Consider the following 21,349-nt stretch of genomic DNA (forward strand, 5'->3'; position numbering starts at 1 on the left):
TAATGATACATGTTCCATATCTAGCAAGCCAGATCAGTGTTATATAAAAATAGTTTGCAAATTGAAGATCGTACGTCCACAGCAGGAAATCTTTCAGTGTTGTGCGTATCCCCACATAATAGGTCAAAGTGCATAAAGTTAAAATATTTTCAACTGCAGAAACTAATAGGGAGAATTGTATTTTATCTGTCGTGCTCGCAACAATAAGCAATATAAAATTAATTAAAATTTTATGCCATATAAACTGCATATAAAGTAAAAAAGGGTGTGCGGTGGCGAATACGCGACAAACGGTTTACATACATATAGTAAATGAAACGTAAAACAAAATGTGTCGGTTCTTAACTCCAAAAACAGGCACACTTGATATCTGTCGGTTACAGCGCCATCTACAACGAATGGAAAACAATGGTCTGAGCAAACCGTACGTATTTTTTTGGCGTAGAATCCGAATATGCAATAAAAAGGGATTTCCTCGTTTGAAAATACAAAGTTGACCCCGCCCATGCAAGAGCGGTGGTTAGGAGGTGGCCAGTGGTAGCAAAGGCAGATGTCCCCTTTACTTAACGTATGTTACAGCAAAGAATATCTGCAGTCTGTGGATAACAAACTGGCTCTTGCTGCACTCTGAATTGTAGATTCGACCGATAAATTGCGTAGGGTTTGATGTGGATAAAAAAATCAGAAGAGTAGGTTTCTCACATTCAAATCACAAAGAACAATACAATCCCAGCAACAACCAAGAACGTATGGAAAACTATTCTTAAGACTGAGAACAAAGCTGGGCAGAGGTGTATGAAGAGGGTCTTGAAGTAGAACGCACAAGAGCTGCAAGAATGCACGAGTGTTGAACGCGAATACTAAGAACACTAATACAAAGAACGCTAATACAGAGCTCTTGACCAAAAAGAGGCTGAAGCACCGAGAAGCTTATCAGTTCTAACTAGATGTCCGGGGAATGTCCCAGGAACTGTAGCAAACAAAACTAAATCACCAGCTGTCTTTTCCTAAATGAAGAAATAAGATGGGACATTAATAACTGTTTATGAATCTTCAGCCAAACTACTAATGAAGACTAGTCAGCAGTTGTATAATGCTGTGCGTCCGTTATTTTCTCCTGCTTGTAAACGGTATTGACGTGCACTCTTACTGAGTTACCTCAGGATATTTGCTGTACCCGATTCTCAATAAATGTGAGCTACTACAAGGGCTGACTGCATAGCGTATTTGATGTAAAAGCGACACCCTGTTCACTTTCAATGTCTTTCCCAGTAGTAGAAGCGCTCATTTCAATAATTCTTATTTGTTTGAGCGCAGTCAAACATTGGTATTATAGTGCCCTCATTGCTGAATGTACTTTTGAAGAATTTAGTAACTAGACTTTATTTCTTCTGGTTTCAGTGTCAAAATCAGCCTGATCCACGAGAATTGGATAGAAGTTATGGAGCCGTTTATTGACTCTGGTAATGATGGCAACTTCCTAGGATTTGCTGACATATCTTTAGCTAGGATCTGACTATTAGACTTACTGTAGGTTTCACACATAACCCATCTTCCTTTTTTTGGGCGTATCACAGCCATACACTGATATGACAAAAGTCATAGGGTGCCTCCTAATATCGTGTCGGACCTCCTTTTTCCCGACGTAGTGCAGTGACTCGACATGGCATGAACTCAAGTCGTTGGAAGTCCCCTGCAGAAATACACTCCTGGAAATTGAAATAAGAACACCGTGAATTCATTGTCCCAGGAAGGGGAAACTTTATTGACACATTCCTGGGGTCAGATACATCACATGATCACACTGACAGAACCACAGGCACATAGACACAGGCAACAGAGCATGCACAATGTCGGCACTAGTACAGTGTATATCCACCTTTCGCAGCAATGCAGGCTGCTATTCTCCCATGGAGACGATCGTAGAGATGCTGGATGTAGTCCTGTGGAACGGCTTGCCATGCCATTTCCACCTGGCGCCTCAGTTGGACCAGCGTTCGTGCTGGACGTGCAGACCGTGTGAGACGACGCTTCATCCAGTCACAAACATGCTCAATGGGGGACAGATCCGGAGATCTTGCTGGCCAGGGTAGTTGACTTACACCTTCTAGAGCACGTTGGGTGGCACGGGATACATGCGGACGTGCATTGTCCTGTTGGAACAGCAAGTTCCCTTGCCGGTCTAGGAATGGTAGAACGATGGGTTCGATGACGGTTTGGATGTACCGTGCACTATTCAGTGTCCCCTCGACGATCACCAGTGGTGTACGGCCAGTGTAGGAGATCGCTCCCCACACCATGATACCGGGTGTTGGCCCTGTGTGCCTCGGTCGTATGCAGTCCTGATTGTGGCGCTCACCTGCACGGCGCCAAACACGCATACGACCATCATTGGCACCAAGGCAGAAGCGACTCTCATCGCTGAAGACGACAGGTCTCCATTCGTCCCTCCATTCACGCCTGTCGCGACACCACTGGAGGCGGGCTGCACGATGTTGGGGCGTGAGCGGAAGACGGCCTAACGGTGTGCGGGACCGTAGCCCAGCTTCATGGAGACGCTTGCGAATGGTCCTCGCCGATACCCCAGGAGCAACAGTGTCCCTAATTTGCTGGTAAGTGGCGGTGCGGTCCCCTACGGCACTGCGTAGGATCCTACGGTCTTGGCGTGCATCCGTGCGTCGCTGCGGTCCGGTCCCAGGTCGACGGGCACGTGCACCTTCCGCCGACCACTGGCGACAACATCGATGTACTGTGGAGACCTCACGCCCCACGTGTTGAGCAATTCGGCGGTACGTCCACCCGGCCTCCCGCATGCCCACTATACGCCCTCGCTCAAAGTCCGTCAACAGCACATACGGTTCACGTCCACGCTGTCGCGGCATGCTACCAGTGTTAAAGACTGCGATGGAGCTCCGTATGCCACGGCAAACTGGCTGACACTGACGGCGGCGGTGCACAAATGCTGCGCAGCTAGCGCCATTCGACGGCCAACACCGCGGTTCCTGGTGTGTCCGCTGTGCCGTGCGTGTGATCATTGCTTGTACAGCCCTCTCGCAGTGTCCGGAGCAAGTATGGTGGGTCTGACACACCGGTGTCAATGTGTTCTTTTTTCCATTTCCAGGACTGTATTTAGCCATGTTGCCGCTTATAACTGTCCATAAACGCGAAAGTGTTGCCGGTGCAGGATTTTTTGTACGAACTGATCTCTCGATTTTGTCGCATAAATGTTCGGTGGGATTCATGTTGAGCGATCTGTACGGTAAAATCATTCGCTCGACATGTGCAGAACATTCTGAAAATCAGCCACGAACGATTGTGGCCTGGTGACACGGCGTTTCGTTGTTTGGGAACTTGAAATCCATGCATGACTGCAAATAGTCTCCAAGTAGCCGAACATAACCATTTCCTGTCAACGATCAGTTCAGTTGGACCGAGGATCCAGTCCATTCCATGTAAACAGCCCACAACATTATGGAACCACCGACAGATTACATACTGCCTTCTTGATAACTTTGGTGCATGCTTTCGTGGGGTCTACGTCAAACTCGAACCCTACCATCAGCTCTTACCAACTGGAATATGGACTTATCTGACCAGGCCACGTTTTGCCAGTCGCCTAGGGTCCAACCAGTACGGTCCCTAGGAGAAGAATGTAGACGCTATCGTGCCGTTAGCAGAGACACTCGCGTTGCTTGTCTGCTGCCACAACACATTAACGCCAAATTTCGCCGCGCTGTCCTAACGGATACGTTCGTCGTACGTCCCACATTGATTTCTGCGGTTATTTCACCAAGTGTTGCTTGCCTGTCAGCACTGTCAAATCTAAGCAAACGTCGCTGCTCTTGGTCGTTAAGTGAAGGCCGTCGGCCACTTCGTTGCCCAAGGTGAGATGTTATATCTGAAATTTGATATTGTCGTCACACTCGTGACACTGTGAATGGTTCAAAAATGGTTCAAATGGCTCTGAGCACTATGGGACTCAACATCTTAGGTCATAAGTCCCCTAGAACTTAGAACTACTTAAACCTAACTAACCTAAGGACATCACACACACCCATGCCCGAGGCAGGATTCGAACCTGCGACCGTAGCAGTCCCGCGGTTCCGGACTGCAGCGCCAGAACCGCTAGACCACCGCGGCCGGCCCTGACACTGTGAATCTCGGACTATTTAATTCCCTAACGATTTTTGAAATGGAATGTCCCATCGGCTCGCTCCAACTACCAATGCGCGTTCAAAGTCTGTTAATTCCCGTCGTGCGGCCCTAATCAGGTTGGAAGCTTTTCACATGAGCCACGTGAGTACAAATTGCTGCTCCGCTTTTTCTTTTTTTTTTTTCCTTTATTGAGTTTCGATTCCCCCTAAAGGGGGCGGGCTGGCAGCAGCTTATTACGCCGCTCTTCAGCCTACAGAATTTATTTTAAAAAGATGATGATAATAAAAAATAATAACAGTTGGCGATAAAATCAGTGACTTAAAGGTAAAAATGGCAGAAAATTCTAGAGCGTAAAACATAAAACACAGGGTCGATGAAGCTAATAAAATACACAGTAAGCAGAAAAATAATAGACAGACAATTAAAAAAAAACACGGCGACAGTCTGGGTTCTGTTCGCAAGAGATATAAAAAGCACACCCAGCGACAGCATGATTTCTGTTCGCAACACTGTGGAAGGACACACAACACTGAACACTCACTTAAACACTGCGCTAAAAGTTGGCACAAATACGACATACCACACCCGAGAGCTGGTGGGGGGAAACTGGTCAGATGACGGGAAAAAGGGAGGGGGGGGGAAGGAGCCAATGGAAGAGGAGGATTCATAAGAGGGGTGGGGGGTGCTGAGCAGACGTGCCAGGGATTGGGGAAGGCAGAGGAGGGGAGTACAAAAGGACGGGGGGGGGGGGGGAGAAATGAGATGATAGGCGGGGAGAAAAAACAGGATGGAAGGGGGGAGGAAGAGGGAGCCCAGGGAAAGGACGGAGGAAAGGAAGGGGGGGGGGGTGCTGCTCCGCCAATGCACTACCCTTTTATACATTGAGTATTCGACACTACCGCCATCTTTGTATGTGCATGTCGCTGTCCCATGACTTTGTCACCTCAGTGTGTACTTACTAAATGAATGAGACGTTTATCAACCCTGAGGCATTTATTTATTTATACTTTTCTTTCGTTTCATAATCGGTTTCGGCTTTTTAAGCCATTGCACACTAGTCATCTGTACAGAAAAGCACACTCTATTAACGCTACAAAATAGGAAACACAATGGTGTGAAAGTAAATTAGCGGAAATATAGTTATCTACAAAAATTGAAATATTTATAAAATTGACAGTGTCTTCACGTTTTGTGTTTCCATTCGTTTTTACTTACAAAACCTTAGGTGCGTTTGATGTTTTGGCAGTTAATTTATGCACATCAGGTGGCAAATATGTAAAGATATAATGCTGTCCAAAGAATAAAAGTAAGGGAAGTGTAACAATTTCAGAGATTTAGTTAGCAATATTCATTCATAAAAATAAAATAATTTTAAAGATGTACCAAATGAGATGTTCGAACATTTAAAATTTTACTAAATATATATTCAATATGAATAATTTTATCTGTTAGTGAGGAAACTATGAATGATTAATCCTATCTGTTAGTGTGGGAACAATGAATGGGACTGCCATTTTGTTTTTGATTAGCTGTAAACAGCATACCATTAAAATTGTGCAGATACTTTGCGTTTCTTAGTTCAGTTTTTTCTTTGATAAGTTATCTGGTTGATTTTTAAAATCAAACATTTCTATTTCGTATAGAATATTCATTTAATTCTTTGCATGATGGAGGATTTGGAGTTCATCGGCAATATTTCAGCAAGTTTGTTTGCTGGGTGTAAGATGCATCTTGAATGCTCTTGGATTATTTGTTTAGCGATTTCTCTCTTTAGAATAACATCTTTGGTGGCTGACTTTCGCTTAATGTCCCATTTCTGTTTCTGCATTTCTTTAATTATTCGTGCTTCTAAATCGTTCATATTGCCTAAGTTTCAAGGATTTTTATTTCTTTGTTAATCTGATCTTCATCAAGGTGAAGATTTCACATTCTGTATAATACTGCGTGAAAATATGCTTTTTATGGATTGCTGGGTGGCATGATCTGTTACTGATTAATGTGTGTTCAGTTGTGGTTAATGAAAAGTTCTTCATTTGTGCATTGAAACCTTTTGTTTTATTGTGACATCCACTAAATTGGTACTGATATTTACTTTGACTTCGCTGATGAATTCGACCTTATCATGCATACCAGTTAGTTGTGAATGCATCGTAGCAATGTCCTCCTCTGTAGCGTTCAGCAGGCCTAAGGTGTCATCGAAATGTTTATAGTAAATGACTTTGTCAGCTATCTGTTAAGATTTCTCAAAAAAAAATCCTTATTTTGGCTTATAAATATGCCAGCCAAGGTTCCTACCTTGCAGCTGTCCATGACTAAACTAACTGGTTGTGAGTATATTTTGAAAGCTGAAGTAGTTATAAGAAAGAGTAAGTTCCAACAACTGAATAAGGTCGCAGATTTCACCTGGACAGTTTCTTGTACGTAATTTAATTATTCTCAATTATCCCTACGATTTTTTGAATAGGAATATTTTTGCACACATAAGTAATATTAACAGAAACCAGATTACTGTTGTTTGGAATGCTAGTATTTTTGACTTGGCCGATTAATTCTTGTGTAGTTTTCTGTGTATAATTTGTTGAGTAAATAACTGAGATTTTTGCACAAAATATATTAAGTGCTGGCATACTATTAACAGTAAGTCAGATAGACTGGTCATTTTTATGAATTTTTGGTTGTGTGTATAATGTTGCAGCTCTGGGATTCAAAATCATGCATTCTCTTACTTCTTGACCTGTCGAAAGGAAATTGCATTTTAAGTGCTTTTTCGGTACAGATTATCACTGGACAATGGTTTAAAAATCGAAACCAGTTGTGAAACGTAAGAAATTTTAAATAAGTAACAGCATTAGTAGCTGTTTTGCCAAACGGGTATCTTAAAGTTGTACAGGTTAATTTCTGTCTTTTGCAACTGTACTGAAAGTCTTATTAAGAACAGATGTGTTACATTTTATTCTGAAGCATCTACTGCAGTCAGGTTTTCTTGTTGTTTATTTCATTCTTCTTCTTCCACTTGTATGGGTTGAGTTTTTGCAAATAGCACTTTCACAGCCCTAAACATATTCACGTTTCTATGTTTGAGAAGTATCAATGTCCTTTCGCCATTTCGTGTGTTTTGTTTTGCTATTCAGTAGCTATTGGAAACAAAACACACGAAATAGCAAGAGGACGGTGATACTTCTCAACACAGAAACGTGAATATGTTTAGTGCTGTTTGCAAAACTCCAACACATAGACGTGGAGGAAGAAGAAGGAGAATGGAGTGAACAACAAAAAGCCTAACCACTGAAGACGCTTTAGAATAAAATTACATGCATCTGGTCTTAATAATTGTTGTTGCAAAAGATGGAAATTAACCTATTCAATTTGAAAATAATCATCTGGTAAAAAACTGTGTCCTGCTGTGTGAAGAAGTCCATAACTGCCTGCTGCACATCCTCGTCTGACAGGAATCATCGACCCTTCAAGGCCTTTTCAAGGGATCAGAGGTGTGATAATCGCATGGGTTGAGATTAGAACTATAGGACAGTGCTCGTATGTCTGCCACTTGAGTTGGTGTAACTTCTGATCTCTCCCAGATCGACCAGCTACCTGTGACCAGTTGCAACCAGCATGGAACTTGGCACACCATTCCACAACGGGGGTTTTCGACAAACATGCTGTCCCATAGACATTCTCCATTCTCCAATGGATATCTAACGGCGTTGGTCACTCAGCAACTAAGAAAAGAATAACAGCATGTTGGTTCTGCTTGGACACATTTAGTAATAACACCGCCATAGTTCATATTTCCACATTTTCTGTACACACATTGGAAAGACATGAATGTCACACTGATCCATCACCTAAACGTTGTTGCCTATATATCAGCATTGTAGTCGTGCTACGTCTCATATACACTGCAACAAAGTATTTTTCCTAGTGTTCTAGGCACACTTTCTATTCTTCCATTCACCTATGGATGTAATGTTCTTCTTATATTAACGAATATGCAACAGACAATGAAGCTCTTTCATTGATTCTGACGAAAAATTGGTGCCATAATCTACAGTTAACGTTTCCACAATACCAAACTTCAGCAACCACTTAGTCAGCATTGCCTGTGCCACTGTGTCAGCCTGCCGATCCGAGATAGTTATTGCTCCCACATAAAGCCAAAACTGAGCCAATGTAGCCATAATAAAGCGATTCCACCGGTGTTTGCCCACAAGGTCCTAAAATGGCCATACCAATCACTTCAAAAGACCTACTAGATTACAGTGACCTTTGCCGAGGAATATGCTGAGTCCGTTGTTATATTGTATACAGTGTTTCAAAATTTGTTTCACATCCTCTGTACACATATGGCTCCAGTAATGCTCAGCTACATGCCATTCGACGATTCTTCAAACCCATGGCCAGACAACATGTGATAATGTGCTCATTTATGATAGGCTAGATAAGACCCAATCTGGGTGACCCCTCTCTAAACACTGGCAGTGTCTGGTGTAGAAGTGTTCCACAGACCAACAGCTAGTGGAAATTGTGCCTGGTTGCAGATGATGTTGAGTGGCCCACCTCACTGCGATGGCTGCTGTGATGCACTTCTCGGCAGAGAGAGTAGTCGAAGACAGATACCGCCAGGTCCAGGGGATGAGTATGGCAGGTTTGCCCAGCTTGTTATGACTGGGCCATGTCTCTGGTCATAGTGGTGGAGGTGGCACAGCATCAGGGTACGGCATGAGGTAACCTCGCACACCACTGTTATGGGCTGGTGTCTTGAATAATGCTGTCTCAGCATTATTCTGGGCCTGACAGTGGAATTTCACAGACGGAATGTTGTCCCACCTCGACACAGATGGAAATCTGCTGGGGAAAATGTTGGCACAACAGCGGGAAGCGCTGTGTAAGCTCGAATGTCTCTAATTTTAACTTCATGGCTTTTCTCGCAAAATATACGTAATAGGAAACAAAATATTAATCAACTCTTCTAGGAATGCATAGGCTCAGAACATTAACAGTAAACCAGTCTGTGATGCAGAACACCTCTCTTGCAGTGTCTGCCACTGGAGATGGCTGAGTATCTCTGCGATGTTTATACGCTTACTAAATGAACCTGTAAAGAAACACTCTGGTTTTGTTTGGATCTTCTCTGTTTCCACTGTCAGTCCTATCTGGTACTGATCCCAGGCTAACGAGTAGTGTTCAAGTACTGTTCGAACGAGGGTTTTGTAAACTAACACCTTTGTGGATGGATTACTCTTCGTGAAGATTTTCCAGTGACTCTCAGTCTGGCATCTAACTCACCTGCGATTAGTTTTACGAGGACGCTTCACTTTAAATCGCTCTGTAGGCTTTCTCCGAGATATTTTATCGATATGACTGCTTCCAGTGATCGTTATGAAATTGTGTAATCGAACAATAATGGATCTTCCTTCCTTTTTATGTGTAATGTGTTACATTTGTTTATATGAGGGTCAACTGCCAACCCATGCACCAAGTGTCGATCCTCTGCAGGTCTTCCCGCATTTCTCTACAATTTTCTTGCGTTGAGAGTTCTCTGCGTACAACAGCATCATCCTATAATACTCCCTTGGGTTGCACGTGAACTTAGTCTTACGTCTGAAGATTTCTCTCCGTTGAGATTGACACGCTGCATTCTATAAAGGCTTCAATCCAATCATACAGCTGGCCTGTTAATCTATACGCTCATAGTTTGTTCATTAGACGGCACTGCTGAAATGTGTCGAAAGCCTTCCTGGGCGCATGTATGTACTGCTTTCTGTGTCTCATGGACGAACAGACCGAGCTTCGTTTCACACGATAGTTGCTTTGGGAACCCATGTTGATTCCTAAAAATGAGATTTTCGGTTTTTTAAAATGTCATAGTAGGCGAGTATTAGTAGTCACTATATTGCGTTATCTACAAAGCTAACGTAAAAGAATTTGACCCTCACTACCCACCATTACAAAATAAAGAAAGAAACAAAGGATTTACTGTACTGTCGACAACGAGGTAATTAGAGACAGAGCAGAAGTTCTGTGTGGCGAAGAGTTTCCGAGTAACCATTCTGGCGTTTGCGTTACGCGATTTCTGGAAAGCATAAGTCTGAATGGGTGGTTGGAAGTCTGAACTGGTATCCTCCCGAAGGCGAATCCACTGTATTACCACGTTGTCACCTCACTTGGTACACCACATACACATTTGAATGTGTACTTTTATCTTTTAATCATTTCGTACTCTTTTAAAAATGTGTTATAACCTTCCAAATATTGTACATATTTGTTTTCTGTGTAAATCTACGTGTTTTACTACCGTAAACCATGGACCTTGTGGAGTAGGTGTGACACGCGTGCATCGACAACGCAGATAGTCGTACCGAAGGTATAACGACAACGGAGGCGATTTGTTGAGGTGCGAGACCAATATATTGTTCCTCATCTGGCCTTGTAACATTAGCCAACATGGTCTTGCTGCACTGGCACTGTGAACGGCTGAAAAGAAATGGAAACTACAGCCGTTACTTCTCATGAGGGCATGCATTCCTGGCGTATGGTGAAATGATGATGGTTTCTTCTTGTGTAAAATACCGTTGAGGTAAAATAGTCCCCCATTCGGATCTTTGGACGAGAACTACTCAGCAGAATGTTGTGACCAGGAAAAAAAAGAGACCCAACAGGTCGGAGAATGGTATGTAAGATCCCTTAATCAGACAGGTAGGCTAGGAAATTTGAAAGAGTATATGGAAAACGTCAAGTTAGATCTAGTGAGAATCACTAAAATGTGGTGGCGGGAAGAACAGAATTTCTGGTCTGGTGAGTACAGGGTTAAAGATACAAAATCTAATAGGTGCATTTCAGCAGTAGGCATAATATAGAACAAGAAAATAGGAATAAGAGTAAGGCACTATGAAGAGCCTAGGGAAGCATTCTCATAGCCAAGACAGACACGACTACAAAACCCATTACATTAATACAAACCAAGTAGCTCCACATATGAAGACACCGAAATAATATGTGAGAAGATAAAAGAAATTATTCAGATAGTTAAGGGAGATCAAAATTCAATTGTTGTGAGGGAGAGAAATTTGACTGCAGAAACAGGAAGAGAAGGAAAAGTACTAGGAACAAGCACTGGGGAGAAAGGAATGAAAGCCGCCTGGTACAGTTTAATCGTCGCTAATACTTCGTTCAATAATCATGAAAGAATCATGTATACGCAAAAGAGACCTGGATACACCGGCAGGTTTCAAATAGATTATACGGTAGTAAGACATAGATTCCGAAACCAAATATTGAACCGCAAAACTATTTCCGGTTCAGATTTGAACTCTGACCGTAATTATTAATTGCAGATCAAAACTGAAAACATTGCATAAAGGTAGGAAGTTAACGTTATGGGACGCTAATAAGTTGAAAGAATCATATGATCTTGAGTTTTCACAGGGAGCATTAGGCAACAATTGACTCAAGCGGGCCGGCCGGAGTGGCCAAGTGGTTCTAGGCGCTACAGTCTGGAACCGAGCGACCGCTACGGTCACAGGTTCGAATCCCGCCTCGGGCATGGATGTATGTGATGTCCTTAGCTTAGTTAGGTTTGATTAGTTCTAAGTTCTAGGCGACTGATGACCTAAGAAGTTAAGTCGCATAGTGCTCAGAGCCATTTGAACCATTTGACTGAAGCGGGGGAAACGAATAGAACTGAAAACGAGTGGGTAGCTTTGAGAAGCTTTGAGAGATGAAACAATGACGGCAGAGGATGAAATACGAAAAAAGCGTAAGGACCAATAGAAATCTATGTATACCACAAATTACTTTGCACTGAATTGATGAAAGGATAAAACATAAAAATTCAGCAAATGAATCATGAGATTATAACGTCCAAAAGTGAGACTCGCAAGACGTCAGAAATGGCAAAGTAGGAATGGCTACACGAAAAATGCAAGGATGTAGAAGCATCCATATCTATATGAAAGCTACATGTCGTCTCCGGGAACATTAAAGAGGCCTTTGGAGAAAAAAGAAGAAACAGTATCAACATAAAGAGCTCAGATGGCAAGCCAGTACTAAGCAAAGTAGCGGAAACTGAAAGAACATCATAGAAAGGCTACACAAGGGAAATGATATGAAGGTAATATTACATAGAGGAAAGAGGAAGTAGATGAAGGTGAAATGGTAGAAATGATACTGTGAGAAAAATCTGAGAGACCGTTGAAAAAGCTTACTCGAAGCAAGGCCTCTGGAGCAGATGACATTCCCTCAGAATTATTACGATCGTCAGGAGAACATAACGTGATACAACTCTTCTATCTGATATGCATGATATATGATACAACAGAAATACTTCGAGTTCAAGGAGAATGTAATAATTCGAATTCCAGGTCATAACAAGCTTGACTATTACGAAATCGTCAGTTTAATAGCTCTTGATTGCAAAATACTGACACGAATTATGGAAAGCTAGTCGAAGCCGGCCTCGCATGAGATCAGATTGGGTTCCGGAAAATTGAAAGAACACGCAAGTCAATACTGACCTCAGAAGATACGTTGAGGAAAGACAAACCAGCATTTATAAGATTTATGGATTTAGAGGCAGTTTTTGACAATGTCGGAATACACTTTTTGAAATCTACTGGTATAAGATACGGGAAGCAAAAACTTCTCTTCAACGTGTGCAGAAACAACACTGCAAGTACAAGAGTCGAAGGTTGTCAAGCAGAAGCAGTGGTTGTGAAGGTAGTGATGAAAACCTCTGATGTCTGTGTATTGAGAGAGCACTGAAGGAACCCAACGAGAAAATGTAAAGGCAATTAAAGTTCAGGGAGAAGAAATAAATGCGGTTTTCCGACTATATTGTAATTCTGCCAGAGACAGCAAAGGACTTGGGAGAGTGTCGCTTGGAATGGATAGTGCCTTGTGGCTAGAGATGAACATGAACGAAAGTGAGACGATGGATATGGAATTTAGTCGGATTAAATCAGGTTATTTTGATAGAATGAGATGAGGAAATGAGAGATTAAAGTAGCTGATGAGTTTTGCTATTTGTTCCTCGAAGTAACTGGCGGCAGTCGACGAGAGAGGATCTAATATGAAGACTGGTAGTAGAGAAAAGCACTTTTAAAAAAGGGAAATTGGTTAACATGTGTGGTAGGAAGCTTTCCCTGAGGGTATTTGTCAGGAATGTACCCTTGTACAGATGTAAAACATGGATAACATGCAGTTCAGACAAGAAGAGAAAAGAAACTTCTAAAATTTGTACTACAGAAAAATGCTGAAAATTAGATGCGTGTATTTAATAATTAATGAGGAGGTACTGAATTGAATTGGAGAAGAAAGAAATTTACTGCACAACTTGACTAAAAGAAGAGAACTGTTGATGGAACACATCCTTTGGCATCAAGGAATCGTCATGTCATTTTATGAATGGGGAGGAGAGGTGGGATGGGGGGGGGGGAGGAAATTGTAGACAGAGACTAAAGCTTGATGAGTACAATAGCCTATTGGAAACTGGTTGCAGTAGATATGCTGATATAAAGAGAGCTACATCAAACCATTTTTCCGGTTCAAGAACACCAGGGGGTTTGACACATTACGTGCTTTGACACTCTGTATAGATCCGAGTTCTGTTCTTCACACACTATTGTACTGTAAAACTTCTTGTAAAAGATATAGTTACCTGTACCCGAGGATGCTGGGACAACATGTAAACAACAGCACCTGCAACGTCTTCTGGTTCCATACACGGGAATATATCGTATATCTTCTGGGTAGCGATTGCCGTTCTGGTAAGACCCGGAGAAATCTCCTGCGAGTAATAAATGAAAGTCAAAAGTTACACTTTTAGTTACCGAAGTTCAAACGCAAAATCTCAGAAATAAATGTTAAGCGTTAATGCCTATCAGAGCTCTGCAAGGCGGTAGCCTCGGTAAAGCATGATGGAACTATGTAACCGTGAACCTAGCAAATTTAAGGCATCAACAGAAAAATGAACAACTCTTAAGAAATTGAATTGTGAGTTACTAAAATTTACTCCTAAAATAACTGTTCATTAATACTCTTATGTATATGATCAGCATGACACAGAGACTGTATTATTCGCAAACGACTTACGTATCACTTCATATCAATACATCACGAAATACTGAACACGAAAGTAAGGAAATAAGTCGCAGACAAGATAATAGAGACATAGTCTGAAATTTATGTTTTAGCTTATTGCTTGAAATTAAATTGTCGCGGAAAGAAAAGAGGATGAAATTTTTCTCCTTTTTTGCTGCTTGTCAGATTCAAATGTTCAAGAACATAATGATCTTACCGTTCTGTGAGGAACACATTCTGAAGTTATGATTGATAACAAAACTGATACTTCAGGTTTAGAGTGAGCGCGTGCTGTAAACATAAGCGAACATTTGTCTGTTACAGATTTATTGTTCGCCTGTGCAAGCATAGGAAGAAAGAAATTTGAAAGTAGAAGACATGATCGACGGTAAACGCTGACTACTCTTTGGAAGCTTAGATTTAGTTGTGGCAAGTGTAATAAGTGCGGAAACATTTAGGATGTACTTGAAGCTAAGTACAATTTTTACCTAGAACTTGGATTTCATAATATCTTCAGCAGACAATTAAAAAAAATTGGAGTTCACTTCCATCACACTGGTGAGGTTGATTCGTGATTCGAATGGAAGGTGTCACAGTAACCCACACGCTCAGTACCTTTTATGTATAAGGATATTTCAAAAAGTAAGTTACATTTTATTATAGCAAACCAAAAAAGTTTTGTGGAACGCTGCACTATGCTTCAAAGTGACACTGCTACGTGACACAATTTGACACGTGTAACTCATGTTTTGAAATCCGCTCGTACTTATTCAACATATGACTTACAGTGGTAAATGTAGCAATTACTCGTCATCCTGTTTAGGAAAGGACGTAGAACATCAAAACATTCTTTGAGAAACTATATTCTTTTTTTGCAAATATACAGGGTGGTCCATTGATAGTCACCGGGCCAAATGTCTCACGAAATAAGCATCAAACGAGAAAACTACAAAGAACGAAATTTGTCTAGCTTGAAGGGGGAAACCAGACGGCACTATGGTTGACCCGCTAGATGGCGCAGCCATAGGTTCAAATGGTTCAAATGGCTCTGAGCACTATGCGACTTAACTTCTGAGGTCATCAGTCGCCTAGAACTTAGAACTATTTAAACCTAACCAACCTAAGGACATCACACACACCCATGCCCGAGGCAGGATTCGAACCTGCGACCGTAGCGGTCGCTCGGCTCCAGACTGTAGCGCCTAGAACCGCACGCTTATTACGGGAGATATTTGACCCGGTCATGATCAATGGACCACGCTATACACGCAAATAGTTCGTATTTGAAGGAATGAATTTCACAGTATCAATATTATGCATTTTAAATTAGCATTCAAGGTATATATGCAATTAGAAACTCACGCCGACTCGAATCTTGCTTTTCCTGGCGACGAGATCTTTCCGAAGGCCCTCTAGCAGCATCTTGACAGCCTGCTTGCTGGCGCAGTACATTGCAACGTCGCTGTTAAATGGTAGAATGTGTCCACATATGCTGTGAACACGAAAATAAATGTTTTTAGATCATAAATACAATGAATATTATCGACAGAAAAAAGTTATGATATTTATGTGAAAAGCACTGAAAGTGACAAAACTTTTTCTGGCATCGTTTTCCAACGGACAAAGAGGTCTCAACCTAGGTACAGTTACTGGTCTATTAGAGGATAAAAACAGCTACGAAGAAGCACTTGGTCAACTCCGCATTGACGACCCTTTTTGAGATATCGAATGTGACTCGAGGAACACATTTCACAGGTTACTCCGTTTTCACTCCATTATCGGTAATTTCCAGTCCTGTATACTTTACAGTACCAGAAAATAATATTGGATTTTTTTTCACCGCATACAGGGTGACAATTATTGAACTATAAGAAATAAAATCGTCATAATTTCTGAACGGTTTGCGTATAGGACGTTCCAACTGCACGGTTGGCCGCTGGGCATGATGGGAATGAGTATGCGTACGTACGGTTTGGTTTGGCGACGAAGCCGACTTTCATTTGAATGGGTTCGTCAATAAGCAAAACTGGCGCATTTGGGGACTGAGAATCCGCATTTAGAGATCGAGAAGTCTCTTCAACGGATGATTGTGTGGTGCGCAGAGTCCAACCACGGAATAATCGGTGCGATATTCCTTGGTAGCATGGTGACTACTGAACGGTACGTGAAGGTTTTGGAAGATGATTTCATCCCCATTATCCAAACTGCCCCCTCCTCCCCCCCCCCCCCCCAATGAACCATGGACCTTGCCGTTGGTGGGGAGGCTTGCATGCCTCAGCGATACAGATAGCTGTACCGTAGGTGCAACCACAACGGAGGGGTATCTGTTGAGAGGCCAGACAAACGTGTGCTTCCTGAAGAGGGGCAGCAGCCTTTTCAGTAGTTGCAGGGGCAACAGTCTGGATGCAGAATGAGATTTTCACTCTGCAGCGGAGTGTGCGCTGATATGAAACTTCCTGGCAGATTAAAACTGTGTGCCCGACCGAGACTCGAACTCGGGACCTTTGCCTTTCGCGGGCAAGTGCTCTACCAACTGAGCTACCGAAGCACGACTCACGTCCGGTACTCACAGCTTTACTGGCAGAAGTAAAGCTGTGAGTACCGGACGTGAGTCGTGCTTCGGTAGCTCAGTTGGTAGAGCACTTGCCCGCGAAAGGCAAAGGTCCCGAGTTCGAGTCTCGGTCGGGCACACAGTTTTAATCTGCCAGGAAGTTTCTTAACAGTCTGGATGATTGACTGATCTGGCCTTGTAACACTAACCAAAACGGCCTTGCTGTGCTGGTACTGCGAACGGCTGAAAGCAAGGGGAAACTACAGTCGTAATTTTTCCCGAGGGCATGCAGCTTTACTGTATGGTTAAATGATTATGGCGTCCTCTAGGGTAAAATAAAATATTCCGGAGGTAAAATAGTCCCCTATTCGGATCTCAGGGAGGGGACTACTCAAGAGGACGTTGTTAACAGGAGAGAGAAAACTGACGTTCTACGGATTTGAGTGTGGAAAGTCAGATCCCTTAATCGGGTAGGTAGGTCAGAATATTTGAAAAGGGAAATGGATAGGTTAAAGTTGGATATAGTGGGAATTAGTGAAGTTCGGTGGCAGGAGGAACAAGACTTCTGCTCAGGCGAATACAGGGTTATAAGTAAAAAGTCAAATAGGGGTAATGCAGGAGTAGGTTTAATAATGAATAAAAAATAGGAATGCGAGTAAGCTACTACAAACTTCATAGTGAACGCGTTATTGTGGCCAAGATAGACACGATGACCACGCCTACTACAGTAGTACAAGTTTATATGGCAACTAACTCTGCAGATGACGAAGAAATTGAAGAAATGTATGATGAAATAAAAGAAATTATTCAGATAGTGAAGGGAGACGAAAATTTAATAGTCATGGGTGACTGGAATTCGGTAGTAGGAAAAGGGAGAGAAGGAAACGTAGTAGGTGAATATGGATTGGGGCTAAGAAATGAAAGAGGAAGCCGCCTGGTAGAATTTTGCACAGAGCATAACTTAATCATAGCTAACACTTGTTCAAGAATCATAAAAGAAGGCTGTATACATGGACGAACCCTGGAGATACTAGAAGGCTTCAGATAGATTATATAATGGTAAGACAGAGATTTAGGAACCAGGTTTTAAATTGTAAGACATTTCCAGGGGCAGATGTGGACTCTGACCACAATCTATTGGTTATGACCTGTAGATTAAAACTGAAGAAACTGCAAAAAGGTGGGAATTTAAGGAAATGGGACCTGGGTAAACTGACTAAACCATATTTTGTACAGAGTTTCAGAGAGAGCATAAGGGAACAATTGACAGGAATGGGGGAAAGAAATACAGTAGAAGAAGAATGGGTAGCTTTGAGGGATGAAGTAGTAACCTGCACCACAGTTTTAGTTATAACACAAGGTGCATGTGGAGACCGTGGTCAAGTGTCTGTTTCTTCTCATCGACCTGCCATTACCTGGAATGCGCAGATAAAGTAATTTAATCAGGAATGTGAATCATAGATATTGCTGGAGTTTGATAGCATTGATCGTCTGCATAGCTCTAATGCTATACCGGCCGGATGTATAATGTACTCAGCTCTACAAATCCATATCACCAGTTCATGTTATCACGTGTCATGAACGCACCTTTCATTATATCGTCATCTTGTTCTTTTCTTGGTGCATCCATCATTCACAAGCCTATCTCTTTTAATTTTCAGTACAGTCGAAATCTCGGTTTCGATTTGTTTCCTGATGTGTTTATTTTGTGTCTCTGTTTGTGCTCCCCACTGCCAAAATGAAATTCTTCGCTGATCGTCGAACAACTCTCATTTGTTGAACGGCTGTCTCATTAAAAGTCCATGTTTTACTTCCGTAATTGAAAATTTTAAGACATGCTGATTGTAAACTTCCACGTTACCAGCTGACTTATCAAATGTCTAATTAGTTTATCAAAATCATTCCAGGCTGGTTTTTCTCTCTTTTTTTCCTTGTCCACTCAGTTGTTTTTCAACTGCTCTATATACGACAACTCAACAACTGATTCTATTGATCGTTTTTATGCTTACTTGAGTTGATCCTTGCAGCTGGTAAGTTAGATTGATCATAATAACAATAGTTAGATAGTTAGTGACTGTAGTCTAGGGATAGCATCTCTGAAAAGTAATCAAGGATGTTCCGGGGTCAAACCCAGCCACTGCTTTTGAATATAAATCATCAGTAATGGCGGCTGACCCCCCCCCCCCCCCCGCTCTGACAGTGGCCTTATCAATGTAGGCGGGTGAGCTGACTGAGGCTGAGGTCACCCTCTTGACCTTGGGCTGGGAAACTTCCACAAATAGGTAGAAGAATCAACGGTGATCAACGGCACGAGGATGCAAAAGGCAATGCAAACCACTGCATTGAAGACGTATAATGTGTATCCAAAGGATATGTGGCTTGTTATTGGAAAGAAGTGTTTGATGGTCAAGGCAAAAGAATCCGTTTCAATCCTCCAATTGGATCCCGGGTCGGGGAGGGAGGGGGCTTGTAAGTGGTAGGTAACTATAAGGACAGTATAACCAACGTAAAGACTTCGTTCTATGAACTGGAGCGTGTAACGTCAGAAGGGTGGGTGTTGTGGGGAAGCTTGAAAATCTGAGAACGAAATAAAAAGACTCAATTCAGATACAGCGGGGGTTCGCGAACTCAAATGGAAAGAATATTAGCATTTTTGTTCAGATGAATGTAGGGTAAAGCTTACAGCAACAGAAAATGGTACAAAAGGAATAGGACTCGTTAAGAATAGGAAGATAGGACACAGAGTTACTGTGAACAGTTCAGTGACAGGGTGCCAGTGTTGTCCTCATCAGAATCGACAGCAAATCATCGCCAACAACAATGGTACAAGGACATTTAATCTCCAGCAAAGGTGGAAAGCTTCAAATATTTGGTTGTGGTACCATACACGAAGAAAACGATCAAGAATAGCTCAAGTGTACACTCCTACGTCACAGGCAGAAGCCAAAGAGATAGAGAAAGTACGTGAAAATGTAATGAGAATAATATACAGAAGAATGGAAAAGAAAATTGAGTATCTGTTAGATGACGATCAGTTTGACTTTAGGAAAGGTAAAGACACCGAGGAGGCAGTACTTCATAATGGAACCAAGACTTATGAAAAATGTGGCAATTGTCGACAGGGAAAAAGCGTTAGACAATGTAAAATAGTGCAAGATGTTAAAATTCTGTGAAAAATAGGAGTAAGGTATAGGGATAGACGGGTAACATACGATATGTCCAAGGACTAAGAGGAAATAATATGAATGGAAGACGGATAACGATGCACTAGAATTAGTGTAATACAGGGATGTAATCTTTCGCCCCTTCTGCTCAATGTGCACAACGAAGAAGCAATGACGCAAATAACAGAAAGATTCAATAGTGTTATTAAAATTCCGAGTGAACAAAGATCAATGACAAGATTCGCTAAAGCACTGCCATTCTCAGTGATGAAGAACTGTAGGGCAATGGACTGAAATGAATAGTCTAAGGGGTAAAAACATGGAGGGAGATTAAACCGAAGAAGAGTGGAAGTAGTGAGGAGTAGCAGAAATGAGATAAGTGATTAAATTAACATCAAAATTGGGGACCACGAAGTAGACGAAGTGATGAGTTTCTGCCATCTTGGAAACAACAAAATAATAGCTCATGGACGATGCAACGAGGACATGCAGACTAGCATACACAAAGAAGACGTTCCGGGCGAAAGAAGTCTACTAGTAGCAAACATAGATTTCAATTTGAGAAAGCAATTTCTGAGCATGCACGTTTGGACCACAGCGTTGTATGGTAGCGATTGAAGAATCGTGGGGCAGCCGGAAAAGAAGGGAATCGAAGCGGTTGAGATGTAGTGGTGTAGGAGGATATTGAAAATTAGGTGAACTGATAAGGAGTGAGTAGGTTCTCCGCAAAATCAACGAGGAAAAGAATATATGGAAAATAGTGAGAAGAAGACGGAACAGGATGACACGGAATGTGTTAGGACAACAGGTAATAATTTCCATAGTACTAGAGGGAACTGTAGAAGATTAAAAGTATCCAACAAATAGTTGACGATGTCGGATCCAGGGGTTAGGCTGAGGTGAAAGGTTGGCCAAGAGAGGAATTTCTTATGAGCCGCGCCAAACCAGTCACCAGACCGATGACTAAAAAAGAAAAGTTAGCAGCTACAAATTGTTTCGCGTTAAATAACGCAGTGCAGACCATAGACGCCAGCAGTTTCAGTAACCTATGAAGATATAAATCTTAATGCCATTTTCAGAGTTAATAGTTTGCATTAACAATTTGAGAAAATACTATTGTTTCACAAAGCCAAAATTTTATAGCGTATTTACTTTAAAACATAATTAAAGAATCAGGCAAATAAATTTTTTATAAAGACCTACTTTATCAAGTGAATAGGTTTCATAAAAGTTAGGAGATAATGTAAATTCAAAAATGTCTTGAATATAGTTGCATTTGTGCAATCGCTGTAAACGAGTACAAATAGAGAAAAAGGGAAACTAATATGTAATACACTAATTGAAGTACAGTATTACACAGTGTTGCACGTATGACGCATATGTCTCCAGCATTGCACGAGAG

At 41.8% G+C, this 21,349-nt stretch overlaps 1 protein-coding gene across 1 annotated transcript in view; it reads right to left on the bottom strand.

Moving 5' to 3' along the window:
* Window positions 1-21,349, bottom strand: part of LOC126144736 (dehydrogenase/reductase SDR family member 11-like) — a 49,586-nt gene that overhangs the window by 3,298 nt on the left and 24,939 nt on the right. The window contains exons 4-5 of the mRNA XM_049915508.1: window positions 15,595-15,724; window positions 13,811-13,939 (exon numbers count right to left, since the gene is read on the bottom strand). Coding sequence (XP_049771465.1) covers window positions 13,811-13,939; window positions 15,595-15,724 — 259 coding nt within the window. The remainder of the gene's footprint in view (window positions 1-13,810; window positions 13,940-15,594; window positions 15,725-21,349) is intronic.

The sequence above is a fragment of the Schistocerca cancellata genome, chromosome 2, assembly GCF_023864275.1.
Source record: "Schistocerca cancellata isolate TAMUIC-IGC-003103 chromosome 2, iqSchCanc2.1, whole genome shotgun sequence".
In the NCBI taxonomy this organism is placed as follows: domain Eukaryota; kingdom Metazoa; phylum Arthropoda; class Insecta; order Orthoptera; family Acrididae; genus Schistocerca; species Schistocerca cancellata.